This window comes from Natator depressus, chromosome 1 (assembly GCF_965152275.1).
Source record: "Natator depressus isolate rNatDep1 chromosome 1, rNatDep2.hap1, whole genome shotgun sequence".
Classification (NCBI taxonomy): domain Eukaryota; kingdom Metazoa; phylum Chordata; order Testudines; family Cheloniidae; genus Natator; species Natator depressus.
In genome coordinates, this window is record NC_134234.1 from 36994884 (window position 1) to 37013826 (window position 18943).

Sequence of the window (18943 nt, forward strand, 5' to 3'; positions counted from 1 at the left end):
ACCACGGCCCCTGCAACCTTGGGTGCCTCAAAGTGCTTTGCTGTTGTAGCTCCCAACCTGGGCTGCACACAAACAGCCAAACAGCATGCACGTCGCACCCCGAGTATCTGTGTATAGCTACACCCCTGGTCCAGCAACTCTGACCCCAGCAGCCTGTCGGCAACACACCAGTCACACATTGGCTTCCCTCACCCTTGGTTACTACTTGCAGGGTGGATCCCAACACAGTCCCAGTCCCAAAATTTCCCAGAAATGTCTGTTCTGCACTGTCTCTTTACTCCTGAGGGAATTCTGCACCAAAAAAATTAATATTCTGTGACAAAAAATTAAATATTCTATGCACAATATTTTAAAATTCTGCAAAATTCTGCACATTGTATTTGTCAAAATAACACAATATAATCACACCATTTTCAACTATTTGCTGACAAGTATTTTGAAATAAATTACCAAAATAATTGAAAATGGCGTGATTATATTGTTATTGTGTTTGTGTGTTATTTTGACAATTAAAATATGCAGAACTTTGCAGAATTTTAATTTTTTAAATTTTTTGGTGCAGAATTCCCTCAAGAGTTCCAGGGTTCTGTGTGGCGCAATCTGGGTGTGGGCAGCTTGGTAGGGGTTCTGGGTGCAGGGGGAATGGGACTCTGTACGGGACTCCAGGTGAAGGTGGTTAGGGTTTGGGTGGGGGACTGGGGGAGTGGGTCTTGGTGCGGGGGTCTGGGTGTGGGGAGCTCCTGATGCAGAGGGTGAAGCTCGGCAGGGTAGGAGCTTGGACAAATCAGTGGGGGGGTTCTGGGTGCGAGGGGCTCCTGATGCAGAGGAGGCTCAGGGGGAGGGGGGTTCTGGGTGCATGGGTGGGGAGAAGGGTCACTGTACAGGGAGCTGCTCCCCCTGTCCACCTAAACCCAGTGCATCCCCCCCTCACACACACCCAGCCCCCGCCACTGAGCCTCACCCCGCCACACACCTGGAACACCCCTCTCCCCGCCCCCGAGCCAGATCCCCACCACAGTGCAGGGCTTCCAGCAGCCAGGGTAAATTTCTGGGGCTTGGTCTGACCCAGCCCCTGCTGCTCCGTGCAGGGAAGGGAGAGGGGGAAGGGGAATTCTCTCTCCATCCTCTTCCCGCGCTCTCTCCCCCAGCTGGGATTAACAGTCTCTGGTTTGTTGGGGCATGCTCAGCGCAAACAGAGCATCTGAGCTGCCTGAGAGGGGTGAGTGAGTACTGGTGCAGCTTCTCTTTGCTTCCCCGCAGAAACCATTTTCTGCAAGGAAGCAACGGGAATTCGGGGGGCATTTTTCTGCTGCACTGCAGTTGCCCAGCATTTCCCCAAGAGTATCTCCTGGAGAGTTCCAATATTAAAGGTTTATTGTCCCTGTAAAGGGTCAATAATCAACAGTTTGCTACTTTAACTGGAGTTACCAAACAGTTCAATTTACACACGGCACTGGATTGCTTATTTTAAAAACTAAAACAAGTTTATTACAAAAGAAGATAGGATTTTTAAGTGAATTCAAGTACAGGAGATGAAAGTGAAAACATAAATCTAAAAATCTAAAACCTAATCTAGCAAATTTTGGGTCCAGGCTTTGTTTAAGATGGCCTTTTTCACCCACAGTCTTTCAGAAAAGATGATGACTGACCCTTTCCTTGGTCAGGATCTCTCCCAAAGGCTCAAAGGCCTTGGTCACTTTGTCTCCTTAGGTGAAGCAGAGAGATATAACGTGGGGTTCTCGGCCCCTCTCTTGTATAGTCCAGTGAACCTCTGAAGTGGTTTCTTCTGAAGGTTATCCTCAAAGCAAAGTTTAATCAAACTGTAAAGAAGGTGACAGGGAATGTGGTGGTGAAGAAGGCGCCATTATCTTCCTTCTCACCTGTGTTTGCTGAAATGCAAATTTTGCTTTGTCTCCTGTCATTTCCTCCCCCTGCTGTCCCGAGGACCCTGTTTACTACTCATGTCACACATTCCTTTGTTTAGGGTAGGCCTGTTTAACAACTTCTGCCTGGGCAGGGCTATGTGGGTTGGAAAGTATGCTAATAATATCATACAGGGGGATTTCATAATATTACATATAATATTGCTCCATACATTTCACCACCATGATATTATTGACAAGCCTCGTGATACCTCACAGGCCTATTTAGTACTAAGATTATTACAGTGGTGCATAAGGTGTGAATACAGGGTTGCTTTCAGTCACACTCACAAAGCTCTGTCTCTGCTGGAGCTCCTTAGGGCGAGGCTGTGGCTGACTCCCGTGCAGCTGCTCGAGCAGAAGGGTGTGAAAGGAACCTTCCCATTCTCCTCACACTAAGGGGCAGCCACAGCTGCAGTCCTTGCTCTCCCCTGTGTCCTGGGACTGCTCCCTGCAGTGCTCCTTTGATGCGGGTACAAGCCCCATCAAAACAGGGTGAAGAAGAACAGGAGGCAGGTGGGATTATGGCCCTGCTCCCACTCCACACTGGTCAGAAATACTGGTTGGCCGAGGATGAGAATGCACCCATCTAAGTGTCGTGCAACAGGTGTGCCCCACTGTGTTACAATGCTTCCCAGAGCTCCTTGGGGCAGGGACAGCACCACCCTGCCCCCAACAAAGGCCTTTGCCAGAGAGACACAATCTAGCCCAAATCCTTGTTTTGCACCACCCAGGAAATGGAGCTGTTGTCAGCAAACTCTTAAAAATGCGTTCTATCAAAAGAATAAGAGCTGTACTCAAGAGACTTGGCACTGGATACCACAAGCAAATGTTCACTGCTTCCCAGAAGTATTACTCATGGCACAGCATGCTCCACTCCCCAGACTGCAGAGAGGACTCCATATATTGACAACCTTTTCCATTTTAAAACAGTTCCATATTTGTTCTATAAAATCTCATGTTAATAACAGATTCAAATGGATTTAAAAGCAGCAAATCAGAAAGGGAAAAGGACCCATACCTGAACGCTCGTTAGGGTTGTATACTGGTAAGCCTTTACAATTGTGTAATTAGCTTCGACATCCACTAGTGCCAACAGAATATACTTCCACCATTTCCTTTTCAGAATTTGCAAAAGGTTGTCACTGCCTGGTTAGAGAAAACTTCAGTCAATATACGTTTGTTTCAAAAGGAATGCTGAATGTTTTTTAATTTTAATAATGCTGATATTACTGTGTTTGGTTCTAGTTGGCCCATCTGAATTAAGATAAAGTAGAAACAGACCGCAGCCCACAGACAGGCAATAGAAATGATTAAAGGCATAGAAAGATTTCCATTTGAAAAGAAACTGACAAGACTATGGCTGTTTAAAGAGAAGATGAATAAGAAAAGCAGCAGCCTCAGGACTGCTCTAATTTATTCAAAAGGCTGAGCATAGCCCTATATAGCCCCGAATACGGGAAGTGCAAAGGTATCTTAAAGCTGCCTTTGCCGTCACATCCTCCCTCTTCATTCCTGCCAGAAGTACAGGAATTCAGTAACTGAGAATTAGGTCCACAGACTTCAGTGAGGTTCTGTACAAGAAAAGGGTCCACTCGTGCTTATCTGAAGGCAGGGTCAGAGCCATAAAATTGCCAGCTTCTCACTATGCTATCACTGATACTTTAAAATATATACAAAATGGGTTTTTTTAACTAATTATGAAACAAATAAAACCTCCTTTGCTCTCCCCACAATATTCAGGTGAATTCACGCTTCTACAGCCCAATCCTGCTTCTACTGGAGTCATTGGGGATTTTACCATTGATGTCAGTGGGTGCAGGAGTGGACCCCTACTTTTACGATATCTCTCATATCTCTCATGGTGTTCAGTTGGCCCATACTTCACAGAGTGCATGTCTCACTGTTTTAGTGCATTAATCTGAAAAGTATGCAAGGAAAACAGAGTTTTATGAACCAAAATCCCTCCCACAGTATTTCACATACCTTTCCTAAATGCCAACATAGTCGTATAAACTAGAAGAAGCAAACAATAGTTGATAAAACTTTGTAGCATTGGAGTGTTCACTTTGTACTGTTCTGCTAAATACTGGCTTGCAACAGCAGTCCCACAGATAAACAAGGAAAGCATCTGACCCAGCGCAAGTGTTTTCAAAATATGACTGTAAATGTAAAAGAAAAATGTAATTAATTTAGAATTAAAAAAATATTAATTATCTTAATATTTACAGAAAAAAATAAGAAGCCGTTTCTTCCAAGCTAGTTCTTTCTTCCACTCCCTTTCATTAGCTCCTTAGCTCAAACATGTTGTTGATACCATTTTTAGCGCACCTCCTACTTACACATGCACATGGGGCCCTGTCTACATGGGAAGCATTTTCTAACCTCATACAGTCTTGGAACCCGTTCAGTAAAAATAGATCAAGCCAACTTAAATCACCTAAAACTGAGTCCATATTATCTCTTTAAATAATTTTAAATTCAGTTTAGCTGAAGTGGTTTTAAAACCAAGCAGAGAATATCTCCAATGTAGCTAGGTATTCTGATACCAAGGGCCTGTGGTCTATTCCTTGCTCTGCACAGACTTCCTGTGCCACCTAAACTCTCTGTGCCTCAGTTACCCAAACCATAAAAGAGGGATAATACTTATCTAACTCAAGCCTCTTGTGAGGCTCAATTCCTGAGTGACTTGAAGTCAGCTGAGACATTTGGAGGGAACGTGCTACAGAAATGCAAAGTGTTATTATTAGCTGTGGATATTTTTGCTATTTTCCATCACATTCCACTGGAGTTGTTGATGGTGATTAGAACGAACACTTCCTGTGCAAGCATTGCTTTAACTCACATGCCTCTTCCTATGCCCAGCTAAAACTAGGGAAAGGGTTCTAGCCCACTTTGGTTTTCAAGCACGTTATCTATTTAATTCAAAGTAGTTTTGAGCTTTGTTGTATTCCTAGACATTCAAAGTTAATATATCAAATTATATTCCTAGCCTAGTTCACAGGCTGGTTATGTTGGTGACCATTCTGTCTATTCTTTCTGTGTAGGATATTAGATCTCACTCATCACTGCAGTATCTGAGCTCCTTCCAGTCGTGCATTAAGCAACACAACTACACATCTGTCATGTGTGGTTTATTCTCTCTTCCTTTCCCCAGACACAGAAACATGTGCAGTGGCATGCCTTGTTGTGATAAGGGTTTTGTTGTTGTTTTGGTTTTGGGGAGAGCGGTGGGGAGCTAATAAATATACCTGTTGCTATCTATGTTTGAAAAGGCAAGCTCAAAGAAAAGTGCCTTGCACTTGGAAGTGGAAGATGGTGAGGTTTGTGATGCTTCTTAGTTTCTGGGGGTATTCATTCCACAATCTCAGATCATGCGGTCTCCTGCACAGATGAGTTTTAGTGCTAAGAACTCCCATGTACCAGAGGAGTGGAGTTGTCAACCACCATCTTTGTCCTGGAGCTTTAGTCGATCTTTTATATATACTGGCCATGGAGTGCTCTGAGCACAAGGACGAAGACCATGAACTTGATTTGAAATTCTATGATCGTTGAATGCTTGAAGTTGGCAATATTGCAAAGATACAGCCAGGTTTTCATGTACATCACAAAACAATGTGGATGTTGAAAACTGTCTGACTATGGGCTTGTATTCACGGCTGAGCTAACTCGAGTGTTGCCCCAGTAAGGGTATTTCTACAATCAGAGGTGTGACTGCAGCATGGGTAGACATAGCTAAGCTGGCTTTGATCTAGCTAGTTCGAATCACAAATAACAGTGAAGCCAAAGCAGTTTGGCTGGCAGCACAGGTGGTAGAAGCCCACCCAGGACCCTGGGACGTAATCATGCGGCTAGCCTATGCTGCCACAGTTTTTGTAGCATGAGAAGACCTATGCCAAAGCCCTGGGCACCACGTCTACACTACTACTGGTAGCTGTGCTAGCTATATTAAAGCTTGCACGGGTATGCTTACCTGTGCTACAATCACATCTTCGTTTGCTGTGTAGGCACATGGGTACCTCTGAGCTGCAGCTGCAGGACATGCAGATGTCCCAGCATTAAGCTAGCTAGCTCACTAAAAACAGCAGTGAGAGCGTGGGCTTCAGCTTGGGCTAGCAATGCAAGTACATACTTAGAATCATAGAATCACAGTATATCAGAGTTGGAAGGGACCTCTGGAGGTCATCTAGTCCAACCCCCTGCCCAGAGCAGGACCAATCCCCAACTAAATCATCCCAGCCAGGGCTTTGTCAAGCCTGACCTTAAAAACTTCTAAGGAAGGGGATTCCACCACCTCCCTAGGTAACACATTCCAGTGTTTCACCACCCTCCTAATGAAAAAGTGTTTCCTAATATCCAACCTAAATCTCCCCCACTGCAACTTGAGACCATTACTCCTTGTCCTGTCATCTGCTATCACTGAGAATAGTCTAGAGCCATCCTCTTTGGATCCACCTTTCAGGTAGTTAAAAGCAGCTATCAAATCCCCCCTCATTCTTCTCTTCCGTAGACTAAACAATCCCAGTTCCCTCAGCCTCTCCTCATAAGTCATGTGTTCCAGACGCCTAATCATTTTTGTTGCCCTTCACTGGACTCTCTCCAATTTTTCCACATCCTTCTTGTAGTGTGGGGCCCAAAACTGGACACAGTACTCCAGATGAGGCCTCACCGATGTCGAAAGGAGGGGAACGATCACGTCCCTCGATCTGCTGTCAATGCCCCTACCTATACACCCCAAAATGCCATTGGTCTTCTTGGCAACAAGGGCACACTGTTGACTCATATCCAGCTTCTCGTCCACTGTCACCCCAGGTCCTTCTCTGCAGAACTGCTGCCTAGCCATTCGGTCTCTAGTCTGTAGCGGTGCATTGGATTCTTCCGTCCTAAGTGCAGGACTCTGCACTTGTCCTTGTTGAACCTCATCAGATTTCTTTTGGCCCAATCCTCCAATTTGTCTAGGTCCCTCTGTATCCTATCCCTACCCTCCAGCGTATCTACCACTCCTCCCAGTTTAGTGTCATCCGCAAACTTGCTGAGGGTGCAATCCACACCATCCTCCAGATCATTAATGAAGATATTGAACTTGGGGGGTCAGGCAGGCTCGTGCAGCCCACGCTGCCATATCCTCACTGCTATTTTTAGCGAATTAGCTAGATTAAAGCTACCAGATAACTCACACTCCTGGCTGCACTGTACACTAACCCCAAGGGTATTTCTTCTACACTGCAGTCAGCACATGTAGATGTACCCCAGATAGCTTTGAGCTAGCTGGCTCGAATAACAATAGCAATGAATCCGCAGTAGCATAGGCTAGCCGCTCGAATACATACATACCCAGGGTCCTGGATGGGGTTGTGCAGCCCTTGTGGCCACTCAACCTGCTGTGGCTTCACTGCTATTCTTATTCGAGCTTGCTGGATCAAAACCATCTTGGATATGTCTACTCCATACACTGTCGTGCGGACATACTCAAGAACCCCAAAATTGACTGCATGCTTTTAACTCAAGTTGGCTGGCCCATCATGGGGTATAGGCGACAGCTCAAGTTACCAAAACTCATCAGCTGCTAATACAATCACTAATACAATTATTTTGTGCTGTTCTAGTGTCATTTTGCAATTATTTTGCACTCAAGCTAAGCTAATTCAAGAGGAGTTAACTTGAGTTAACTGCAGTGAAGACATAGTTTTAGGAAAAAGAAAAGGAGGACTTGTGGCACCTTAGAGACTAACAAATTTATTTGAGCATAAGCTTTCGTGAGCTACAGCTCACTTCATCGGATGCATTCATAGTCTTAGGGTATGTCTAAACTGCAGTTGGGAGGTGTAATTCCGGTCTGGGTAGACATACATGTTCTAGCTCTGAACACCTTAGTACAGCAAAAATATAAGGGCCTGTCTACATTTGAAATGCTGCAGCGGCACGATGCCTGGTGGCAGTGAAAGTTGTGATCTTGTATACTCACAACCCATAGGGCCAGTGCCAAACAGAGTAGTCACCATAAATGTACAGCAAGCATGCCAACATTATTAGCTGCAATGTCGGTGACATACGCACAGATGTGCAGCAAGCATCACACAGTTCCTAACAGGCCCCCAAACTGCAGCGCCAGGTTGAGTGCAGTACACCAGAGCACATTACTTTGGCTTGCTGTTACAGTGCTCTTTCAAAGCCTCCCTACACCGTATAGCTCCTCGTTGAGGTTGTCCAATAGCCCTTGTCTTTGTGCAGTGTTGCTGTAGCCGTGATGGTCCCAGGATATTAGAGTTTGAACAGCCAGAGACACAAGGTCTTTAGAGAGACAGGGTGGGTGAGGTAATATCTTTTATTGGACCAACTTCTGTTGGTGAGAGAGACAAGCTTTCGAGTTTACATAATCTCTTCTTCACGGCTGGGAAACTTGAGTGTCACTGCTAAATTCAAGGTTCAACAGATTGTTTAGTATAAGTAGTTAACACATATTTCAAGGAACCACTCAAGGTGAAATGGCCCTTTAAGACCACTCCAGTCACAGGAAGGAAAGGAAGCCGGGGGGCGGGGGGGGAAGCAGATGGGATGGGTGTTGTAAGTGGGTTATAGATTTTTGTAATAAGCAATAAATCCAGCGTCTCTATTGAGTCCAGGATTTTTAGGGCATGTCTACACAGAGAAGAAAGACCTGGAGCTGGCCCATGCCACCTGACTCAGGCTCAGGCTGTGGGGCGCTTTCATTGCTGTGTAGACTTCCGGGCTCGGGCTGGAGCCCAGGCTCTAGGACCCTGCAGGGTGGGGCTATGTGGAGGCAGCTAACAGGAAACAGGTGGGGCTTCTATATATCTGGGAGGCTTGAAATAGTGTGGGAAGGCAGCAGGGAGGAAGCCTGAAGCCCTGCTCTCTGACGTAAGGGAGAAGGAAGAGAAGAAGCAGGAAAGAAGTAATCCAGAAGTGACATCAGTAAGGTCAGGGAAGCTGCAGACCTTGACTGCTTGGTAAAGGGCCCTTGGCAGGTTCCTCTACAAACCACTGCAGAGTGGTACTGTTTGGGGCGATGAATTAGAAGACTGCCTGGATCACTGCAGGAGTGACAGGTCAGGGCAGTGGACGTGAGGAATGCCTGATGCCACTTGAACAGAAGAGACTTTGAAGGACTTTACCCTGGAAGGGGAAACCGCTGAGTGACCTGGCTGGAGGACCGAGTCACAAAGAGGCAGCAGCAGCTCCTATAGCGAGAGAGGGGCTGCAGACTGGGAGAAAGAGACAGTGGACAATGGAAGGAAGGGGCATTGGCCTGGCAGAGCTAATCACCAGAACCACCAGGAGGGGACACCATTCCATGGTGAATAGAGCCCACATCTCAGGTCCTCATCAAGTATGGGTTGTAGCTGTGGGATGATAGGTGACAACAAAGTGACAATAAATCCCCTCCGACTACACACCCCTAGTTGTCACCTCCCACCATGACTGTCATTCTGCACCTGCTGAGTTGGTAGTTAAATCTTTCCATGGTGCTGTCAAGATGGCTGGTACACGGCTTCATGAGCCCAGGGCGTAAGGAGTAGTATGAGTCCCCCAAAGATCACTACTGGCATTTCAACATTGCCAGTTAGCAAAGAAGGTCCCTGCTTGTAGCTGTCTGAACAAGGGAAGCATCATGCAGCTTCCCTGACCAGCCAACATTGGTGGCAATGAAGTAAATCCCCAGTGATCCAACAGCACTTGCATAAGCATAGAAAATTAACCCTTTCTGTCGATGTACCCTGTGGCAAGGTGCTCTGGGTCCAAACTAGGGACATGTGTGCTGTCTATTGCTCCATCCATGATGTCCTGCACATTGCTGAAAGTCACAGTCCTGCGTAGCAGGAGACTATTAATGGTCCAACACACCTGCATCACAACGGCCCTAACTGTGGATTTCCCCACTCCAAAATTACTCCCACGGACAGATAGCAATCCGCCATTGCAAGTGTCCACAGTGTGATTGCCACTTGCTTCTGCACTATCAGAGTCTGTCTGTGCTGGGGCAGAGCCCCATCCCCTGAGAAATGGGCTGAACCAGGCCAGGGAGGCTGTGCGAACCAGCATCCAATCACTGAAGGCCTGGGGAGAGCCAATCAGGGTGGGGGGAGGGGCAGCCAATCAGGACCGGGCAAGGTCCTATATCAAGGCTGCCCAGCTAGGGAGCAGGGTAGTCTCTCCCTGACTGGCAAGGAAGGAGGACTGGCTTCTGAGCAGAAAGGTAGCACTGTAGACAGAAGGTGCTGGGGAGCTCTGGCCAAGGAAAACCCCAGGCTGCAGGCCTTGCTGCAAAGGGCTGAGCAGGTGCACAGGGCTGAAGGGGAAGTGGCCCAGGGACAATAGTTTGACAAGGGGAGAGAAGGAGGGCAGAGAGGCTGCTGCTAGAGGGTCCCTGGGTTGGGACCCAGAGTAGTGGGTGGGCCTGGGTCCCCCCTCCTTTCCCCCTTGTACTACACCTGGCTGAGGAGGAGCGTGGCCTGATACAGGCTGTGGCTGGCCCCTGTGACAAAGGGGCTAGACTCAGAGGCTGCAGCTGGCCACTACAGCATGTGCAGATTGTGGACTGCTGATAACACCAAACCCCTGGAAGGGGGTGAGGCCGGAGCAGTGGGCACTGCCAGAGGGCAGTGTCCTGAAGAGGATGCTGCCAAGCAAGGAGCAACGCAGGTCCAGATGCCAGCAGGGTGAGAGATGGATGGGACACCACCAGCAGAGGGCACTCTGCACTGGACAGAGCTAATTCCCTGAGGCTCTGTGGTGGTGAGTCACAGAGTCACTCCCAGTTTAGTGTCCCTGAGTTGGATGGTTGGGGTGAGTTCAGTGCACAGATCCAGGAATATGGCGTTGCACAGCCAAAGGTTCTGCAGCCACTACCCGTCATCCCAAATCCGCATCACGATGCGATCCCACCAGTTGGTGCTCATTTCTTGATCTTAGAAGCAGCACTCCACCATCTGCAGATATCTGTGAATACCAACAACCACCTTGAATTGGTTCTTGTTATGTCCCATGGCAATCTGTCCCATGGCAGTCTGTCCTCCAAAAAATTGTCATGTTCCCTGCAGTTTTTGCGGCTCTGCAAATACCAGAGGACCGGGCCTCCTGTGCTTGCAACGCTCACAACAATAGCGCAGAGCTGTGCAGGCCCATGCTTCTGTCAGAGATGGCAGACAGCAACAAGTTCCACATGGGTTTGTGGGAAACTGATAACAGGTGTGAAAATTATGGGATGGAGAAGATTGCTTTATGGGAAGTTGAACCCTTGCTCCCAGTCACCCTGCCCAACTCACTTGCGCCCAAGACAGAGTGCTGAACAGTGGTGGGTTGCTCACTGAATACCCACGATGCAGCACCGCACTGTATATCGACACAAGCACTCCTGATGAGTACACACAGTGCCAGTGCAAGGAGCCCAGTCTGCATGCACACAAGCAATATGCTAACTGCAGCGGTTGTATGCTAACGTAACTTGCATCAGCAAAACACTGTAGTGTAGACAGAGCCTTAAGTGTAGACACACACACACACAACTAGGTTGATGCAAGGCATACATCGACCTAACTTGGTAATGCAGACCAGGCCTAAGTGTGGCCGCTGTGGCTCACGTGGTGGCTCAGTTTAGCCGCCTGAAGTACATACCTAGGATCCCGTACAGGACTGTACTCTGGAAGATAGCCCAAGCCACTGCTTATGCTGCCATGTCAACACTGCTGTTTTTAGCACACTCGTTCAATCAGAGCTAGGACATGCACATCTACCCAACGTGGGAATTATACCTGCTAGCTGCTGTGTAGATGTACCCACAGACTAGCAACTAAGCTTGTGTGAACCCTTGTAACAGCCAGGCAGCTGTAACTCAAAGCAGTTTTTAGTTGTGTTGTGAGGCTAAATTAATTAAAAAGGTCTGCACTGAAGATAGATTATACCAAAATTACATTTTTCTTATTCAAGAGCTCTGCCCGTGTGTATATTTCAGTCAGATCTGCTGGCGGGACGGCTAATAACAAAACTTACTACTTTTTATTTTTGTTAGCCCTGCACAGCTAGCGTGAGCTGGGTTCTACTCCTTCCAGTGACTCTTCAAAAGAGTTGTTTGGTGTCACCTATGCAAACCTACTGAAAGTTAATGGCATTGCAGAGGTGTCACTGCGGGTCTTTGTTACTGTTGATGATGTATGAAAAAGAAACAGATTGCAGGCTGCGAGTGCAGAGCTGGCAGATAAAAAAACAAAGTAAGCTGAGCATATTTAACACAGAAGTTATTAGACACTAGTAAATATGGAGCCCAACAATGCATTTTTACAGAGATACTTTTCAGAATAGAAGTGCATTTAATGTTTGTAAAATGTATTAAGAGCCTTGAGATAAAAGTCCAAAATAGTATATGAATTATTATTACAGTTCCTAAAATGGCTCTCTGAGAGTAGATGGCTCTGCATGCATACACTTCAGGGTATATATACTGCCTTTCACAACTTTGCCAAAATTCATCCATAGGAACAAAGAACTTTTTTTTCTTTCCCTTTTTGAGATCCCCATACTTAGCTAGCTTTCAGAGAACAATCCTGCATTGGCAGTGAGATAGTTTGTGCACCACTGATCTAGGCTATGAGGTGCGCCACTCTGGGCATGGAGGAATGTTTGGGGGTGTGAACAGCGATGCCAAATGGCTCATGCCAGCTCCAACAGGGGGCTGGGGATGGAGCACCACCTACTCCCCAGACTCACCTCAAGAGGCCACCCAGCCTGTGGGTCAGTGTCCACGCTGATTTCTGCTTCCACCAGCCTCCATGCCCAGCATTGGCTCTGCCCCCCAGAGACTATCATACTTTGCCCTCCCCACCCTGAAAACCCTAGAGGGGAGAGACAGGGGCAGGTATTGGCCCTGCCCTCGCGATGCAGCCTGGCAACAATATAGAAGCAGCACGCTGCTGAGGAAGCCTTGACTGTGCAGTAATGGGGGGTCACGGACAGATTCTGTTAATGGTAAGGGGGAGCGCACCTGGAAAAGTTTGTGCACCATTGGCCTAGATGACCTAACAGACCTTGTCCACCTCTAACTAAACTAGGGCTGGTTAATTGTTTTTTCCATATGTAGGCTTTTTTTGTTATTGTTGAAAATGAGTTCTTTTCTATATCAGAAATCTTTAGAAAAAACAAAATTTTCACAAACTTTCTGGGGGCTTTTTCATTTTCACAAGATTAGAAAATGAAAAATGTAGTCTCAGTAATGTTGTTTATGATTTATTTATTTCCCGCTTCCTTTTCCTTCCTCTTTTGTCTTCCCCCTTTTTCTGTGGCAAATGGAAAAAGGGGTGAAGATTTGGGAAAATTAAAATGTGGGAAAAATGGGAAGGGGTGAAGGAAAAAAAAGAGCCCCAAAACATTCAAAAACCTGTAAACCAAAAATTTCTTTTAAAAATTTGAATGAAAAATTCTGAAGTAATTTTCAGTCCATAGGTTTTAAAAAGGAACTTTTGTTATTCAACATGTTTGTGAATATTTTGAAAGAATATGAGTTCCTTTTCTAAACCCGTGGAAAGAAAATGACTTCTAAAATTTTAGTGACGATTTTTCCCATTTGTGTTTTCACCAGATACTAATACTCTCCAATACGAAGCTTGTCTGAGCTGAAGTCACTTGTCAGACATTGAGATGCAAAAGAGATTGTAGTCTTGAGTTTTGTCCTGTGTTAGACACAAAAAGGATCCTCACTGAGAGACTTGACTCTTAGAAACCTCTCTTGTCATCCTGGCCCGTGATGTTACAATGCTGTAAAAAATGTTCCTACTATGTCGTGGTTCTGGGATACAGACGGATAGATGAGTGGGGATACAGGCCTGATTCTGCAAGGTACAAAGCAGTCTGGTCCCAGTCCAGCAAAACATTTAGGCGCAAAGTTTTAAAAGGTATTTAGGCTTTGCTATACTCAGCATTGCAATGCCTCACTGATTTAAGAGCCTTAAGCACTCACTTAAATGAAAGCATATGAGTAGTTTTTCAGTGGGACTACTGGCATGTTTAAAGTTAAACATATGCTTACAGGCTTTGCCAGGTCAGGGCCAGCACATTCCACATCTTACAGGACCAAAGTCACACAGGAAGAGTTAAAAGCAGCCTTTCATGGTGATGGTTCATTTAAGGCAGTGGTCAACAACCGGTCAATCACAATTGACTGGTCGATCCTAGAGGATCTCCCAGTCGATCACAATCTCTGGTGGAGAAGCAGGGCTGCCGCTAAGGCAGGCTCCCTGCCTGCCCTGGCCCCACGCCGCTCCCGGAAGCGGCCAGTGCGGCCCCAGGGGCAGGGATCTCCCTCCGCACGCTGCTCCTGCCTGCAAGCACTTGCCCCCACAGCTCCCATTGGCCAGGAACAGGGAGTTGTGGTGCTTCCAAAGAGGGGCAGCACACAGAGCCACGTTTCCCCCCAACGTTCCCCCCCAGGGACGCATTGGCCCCGTCCAGGAGCAGCGTGGGGCCAGCGTAGGTGGGGAGCCTGCCTTAGCGGCAGCCATGCTACACCACAGACTGGGAGCCACTGGGGGTAAGTGTTGCCCGGCGGGAGGTCACACCCCAAACCCCAGCCCTGAGCCCCCTCCCGGAGCCAGCATCCCAAACCCCCTCCTGCACCCCACCCCTGACCCCACTCCCAGAGCCAGCACCCTGTACCCCCTCCTGCACCCCAACACTGCCCAACCCCTGACCCCCCTCCCAGAGCCAGCATCCCATGCCCCCTCCTGTATCCCAACACTCTGCCCCAGCCTGGAGCCTGCTCCTACACTCAAACTCTCTCCCTGAGCTTGCACCCCTCACCCCCTCCTGCCCCCCAACCCCCTGCCCCAGGCTCAGCCAAGAGCCTGCGCCCCCTCCCGAACCCCAACTCCTTACCCCAGCTCGGTGAAAATGAGTGGGGGGGGGAGCGAGCGATGGGGGGGAATGGAGTGAGCAGGGCGGGGCTTTGGGGAAGGGGCAGGGCCTCAGGGAAGGGGAGGGGTAGATCCTGGGTTGCCCTTACATTCAAAAAGTGATCTTGTCCAAAAAGGTTGGAGACCACTGATTTAAGGGTATGTGTGACTACACCATACCCAGACTTCACTACTGCAGGTTTTTAAAAGGCAGAAAGATGGATGGGAGATTACATCATGCTTCCCTTCCCCCAGTTTATCCACAGGACAGAAAGCGTGAAATCCAGAGCCCATTAAAATCAGTGGGAGTTTTACCAATAATGTAAATGAGGCCAGGATTGCAGCAAAGGTGGACAGAGTGAGTCTGTTCCCTGTTCAGGTCACTAGCTCTGCCCTGCCACTCCTTCCCAAAAGATTGTTACTACCTTACAGAGATACCAAACAGGGATGAGTTGAGGGGTGAAAGGGGACCCATCAAGGGTTGCCTCTCAAGCACTCATCCCCCTGGTACTGACTTCTTCATGGTAATCCCACTAACTGTAAACTCTGTTCGTGAGCCATTAGCAGGCCCCCAATTCAGCTTTAGAGCCTGCAGAATATCAGCCCACAAGCCAGGCCCAGGTTAGGTTACACCCCGGGGCTGTTTTGTTGCAAAGGGCGGACACGGTGCCAAATCAGGCTGCTATTGTCCATCCTGTTCGCATGTGGCAACACCCAGTTGGGTGTGCAATAAAGTGGCTGGTAAATCAGGGAAAGGGGGCACGTTTGCTCTGAAGCTGGGGACACCGATTTAATAGCAAAAGCTACAGAATACCGTGCTTTTCTGTAGCACCTTCCACCCGAGGATCTCCATGCGTTTTACAGCGTCCCCTCATCCCCCCTGGGTCAGCGGCAGCGCTGGGATCTGGTCTCCTGACCCTTGATCCTGCAATTCACTCACAGGCTCGTTCTCCGCCTCCCAAGCAGTCCCGGAGCGGCGCCGCTGTTACCCCTGATGCTGGGGCTTTCCCAGAGAAGCACGTGTAAACGCCCCAGGCAGCCCACACGCGCTGGTAGCTGGGCACAGCCAGGGGGCTGCTCTGAATCGGGTGGCCCTCTGGCGGGGGGGTGGGGGGGGGGCGCGATTAGGGCATCCCTTCCGGGAAGGGAGCTCCCCGCTGCCCCATGTGCGGATCACACGTGGCTCAGCCTCGGCAGGGCTCCTCCGGCTCGCAGCAGGGCAGAGACGCGCGGCAAGTCCGCCCGCCGCCTCTGCCCTTTGTACTCACCAAGTGCAGAGTTTGTCTTTGATCCCAAGCAAGAGGCTGCGGGGCGATCTCAGAGGCGCTGCTGCAGCCGCGGGAGCTGCTGCTGTTTCCGACGGTGCCCGCGGGCAGGGGGCATCCTCCGGACCAGCCACGTCCATTGGGAGCCAGACGCCGCCGAGCAGCCGCTGTCTAGAGAGCTGGGTGGGAGGCGAGCGCAGACTGGGAGGAAGGGGGGGGGGCGGTGCTAGCGCGCGGCTTCTTTGCTGGCTCAGCTGCTCTGCAAAATCTCTCTCCTGTGCGGGTGGCTTCCGCAGCAAATCATTAACAGTCAGCAGACAAGACCCAAACAATCCAGTCAAGATCGCACGCTGGCATCTCTCTCCGGGGCTGTAACCTGCTCCAGGAGCGGGGAGAGACTTCTGCTCCTCTCTCCTGGCTGGTCTGGGGAGCTGCCAGCTCGTCATTTATTCCCTCCTTTTCTACCTGCAGGTGAGGTTGCACAATGATTTTAGTTCTCGTTTTTCCCCTCCAAGGTGTCTTTAGGGCAGAGGAGGCCATGCCCCAAATCTCTGGGATTTTCTCACTCAGAATGGATTTGTTGTGCGCCCCTATTTGCAAGAAGCAACACTTAAACCAGACTTGCAATGAATCAGAGCTGCTTTCCCGAAGGCCTGATTCTCTTTCCAGTCATACACGAGTTTTACACCAGTGTAACTCTTGACGTCTACAGGGTTTCTTCTGATTTCCATCATTTTAAGTGATGGGACAGTCATTATTCTGAGCGAACAATAGATCTGTGGGTGGTTAGAGACTACAAACCAGGTCTCTAGCATGGCCCAGAGTTTCCTTTTCAAGATGTTGAACAAATCAGGAAGGTCACTGGCTGAATCATAGAATATCAGGGTTGGAAGGGACCTCAGGAGGTCATCTAGTCCAACCCCCTGCTCAAAGCAGGACCAATCCCCAATTTTTGCCCCATCCCTAAATGGCCCCCTCAAGGATTGAACTCACAACCATGGGTTTAGCAGGCACAATCTGAAAAGGTGAACTGGCAAGGAACAAGCAAGATTGTGAATATCTGGAATGTACACATGCTAGAGAGATGCTTTAACATGAATTCAGTCACCCCAAGCAAAAGTTGGCAGATCCAAAAGGGAGAGTGAATAATTTCCCTCTAAGTTTGGTTGACTACCTTCCTTTAGAATGATTTTTAGATAGCCCTTATTATTCCTGAACCAGGGTGAAAGTACCTTGTGTGGCTATGTGAAAAGTTCATGATCTCTCTCAAGGGAAATTAAAAGTGCAAAACTATCAATCAGTTATTTTACATTGATTTTCCTTGTAAGAGGGTTGGCCTAATTTAATTGTTGATTTGCTATGTCCAGGTTTTTGCATTCTCCAGTTACTTCTGTTTCTTTTTAACTTTTGGTAATGATGCAGCATATTCCTGCTCCACAAGCACAAAACCCACTGGCCCCAATAACAAATAAAATTTCAAAAATTAAGTAAACCAAAAAGTTGGATTTTTAGCAAGTTTTCTCAAATGAAAGTGGAACAAAACAACACACTGCAAACCTACTTTATAAGCTCTGGTCTACACTGGGCTAGACGCGATAAATCGACCCCACTGGATCGATCGCTGCCCTCCAATCCGGCGGGTAGTGTAGACATACCCTAAGATTCCAGAAATCTGGTGCTAATGTAACTTTCTGGTTCCGATTTTAAAAGTTTGAAAATTCAAGTGATTGTCACCAGAGTAACTGCAGTTTGGTATTTTTTTGGTATTTTATAACCGTACATGATTTTTTTTCTTTATTATATATATATATATGTCTAGTGTAGAGAAAGATGGGCCCAAAGCCAAGCCCTGGGCTTTGGGAAACTTCAGATTCAGATCTGACCTTTGCATCTGTATACCCTACCTTTACAGTAAAGGCTGGAGCATAATCCTCTTAGTTTTTGTGGAGTTCCAATCTTGGATTCAGATGCAAACTTTGCAGCTTGAGCTCATCCCTAATGAAGTGAGTCAGAGTTACTCTGGGAACCATAACTTTTAACTTCTCAACCTTTATACCTATAAAATCTCAGTGATCTCACCTATTCACAAGGCTTCAAATACCCTCATTATGCCAATGACTCACAAATGTAACTTTCCATTCCTGATTTGTCTCTATCTGTCCACATCCACATCTCAGGTTGTCTCTCGGTGATATTTCCTGAACGAATTGCTGGTAATTTAAACATAGCCCATCTTTCCTCACTAATCCTTCCTCTTGTGCCACATTCTCTGTCACTGTTGACTATCACTATCTTCCCAGTCACTTGGAATATGACTTGAGAATATTTTAGTCCTTCTCCTCTGCACGTCACAGCCAGGTTGTGTCCAGGTCTCACTCCTTCTTCCTCCATAATGATAAGATAATAAAGCAGTTGATATGTGATTCAATTAATAAAGAACTAAGGGAAGGTAATATAATTAATGCCATCAGCGTGGTTTATGGAAAATAGATCCTGTCAAGCTTACTTGATATCTTTTTTAATGAGATTACGAGTTTGATTAATAAAGCTAATAGTGTTGATGTAATAGACTTCTGTGAAGCATTTAACTTGGTACTGCACAATATTTTGATTCAAAAATTAGAACAATACAAACGTAACACTGCACACACTAAAAAAAACACTTGGGAAAATGGTTAAGAAGTTATTAATCTTAGCGAAGTGTTAGTGACCTTTATTGAGAATTAGGTTTATACCCAAGTTGAAGTTTTAAATCCAAACTATTTTGAGTGAAAAGGAGCCAAGATCGTCCACTCTCCTTTAAAGGTTGAAAACCAATTATAATGTCTGAAAAACAAGTTGGATAACAGACTGACAA

The 18943-nt window shown here is 47.3% G+C and overlaps 1 protein-coding gene across 3 annotated transcripts in view; it reads right to left on the bottom strand.

The window, feature by feature from the left end:
* Window positions 1–16282, bottom strand: part of SLC35F2 (solute carrier family 35 member F2) — a 40511-nt gene extending 24229 nt beyond the window's left edge. For 2 of the 3 annotated variants that reach the window (XM_074943411.1, XM_074943417.1), the window contains exons 1-3: window positions 16090–16282; window positions 3909–4084; window positions 2944–3071 (exon numbers count right to left, since the gene is read on the bottom strand). In XM_074943411.1, coding sequence (XP_074799512.1) covers window positions 2944–3071; window positions 3909–4084; window positions 16090–16226 — 441 coding nt within the window. In that variant the 5' untranslated portion in view covers window positions 16227–16282. Of the gene's footprint in view, window positions 1–2943; window positions 3072–3908; window positions 4085–15635; window positions 15785–16089 lie in introns of those variants that run through there. The other variant, XM_074943422.1, reaches the window with a different exon arrangement.
* Between the last annotated feature and the right edge of the window lie 2661 nt (window positions 16283–18943).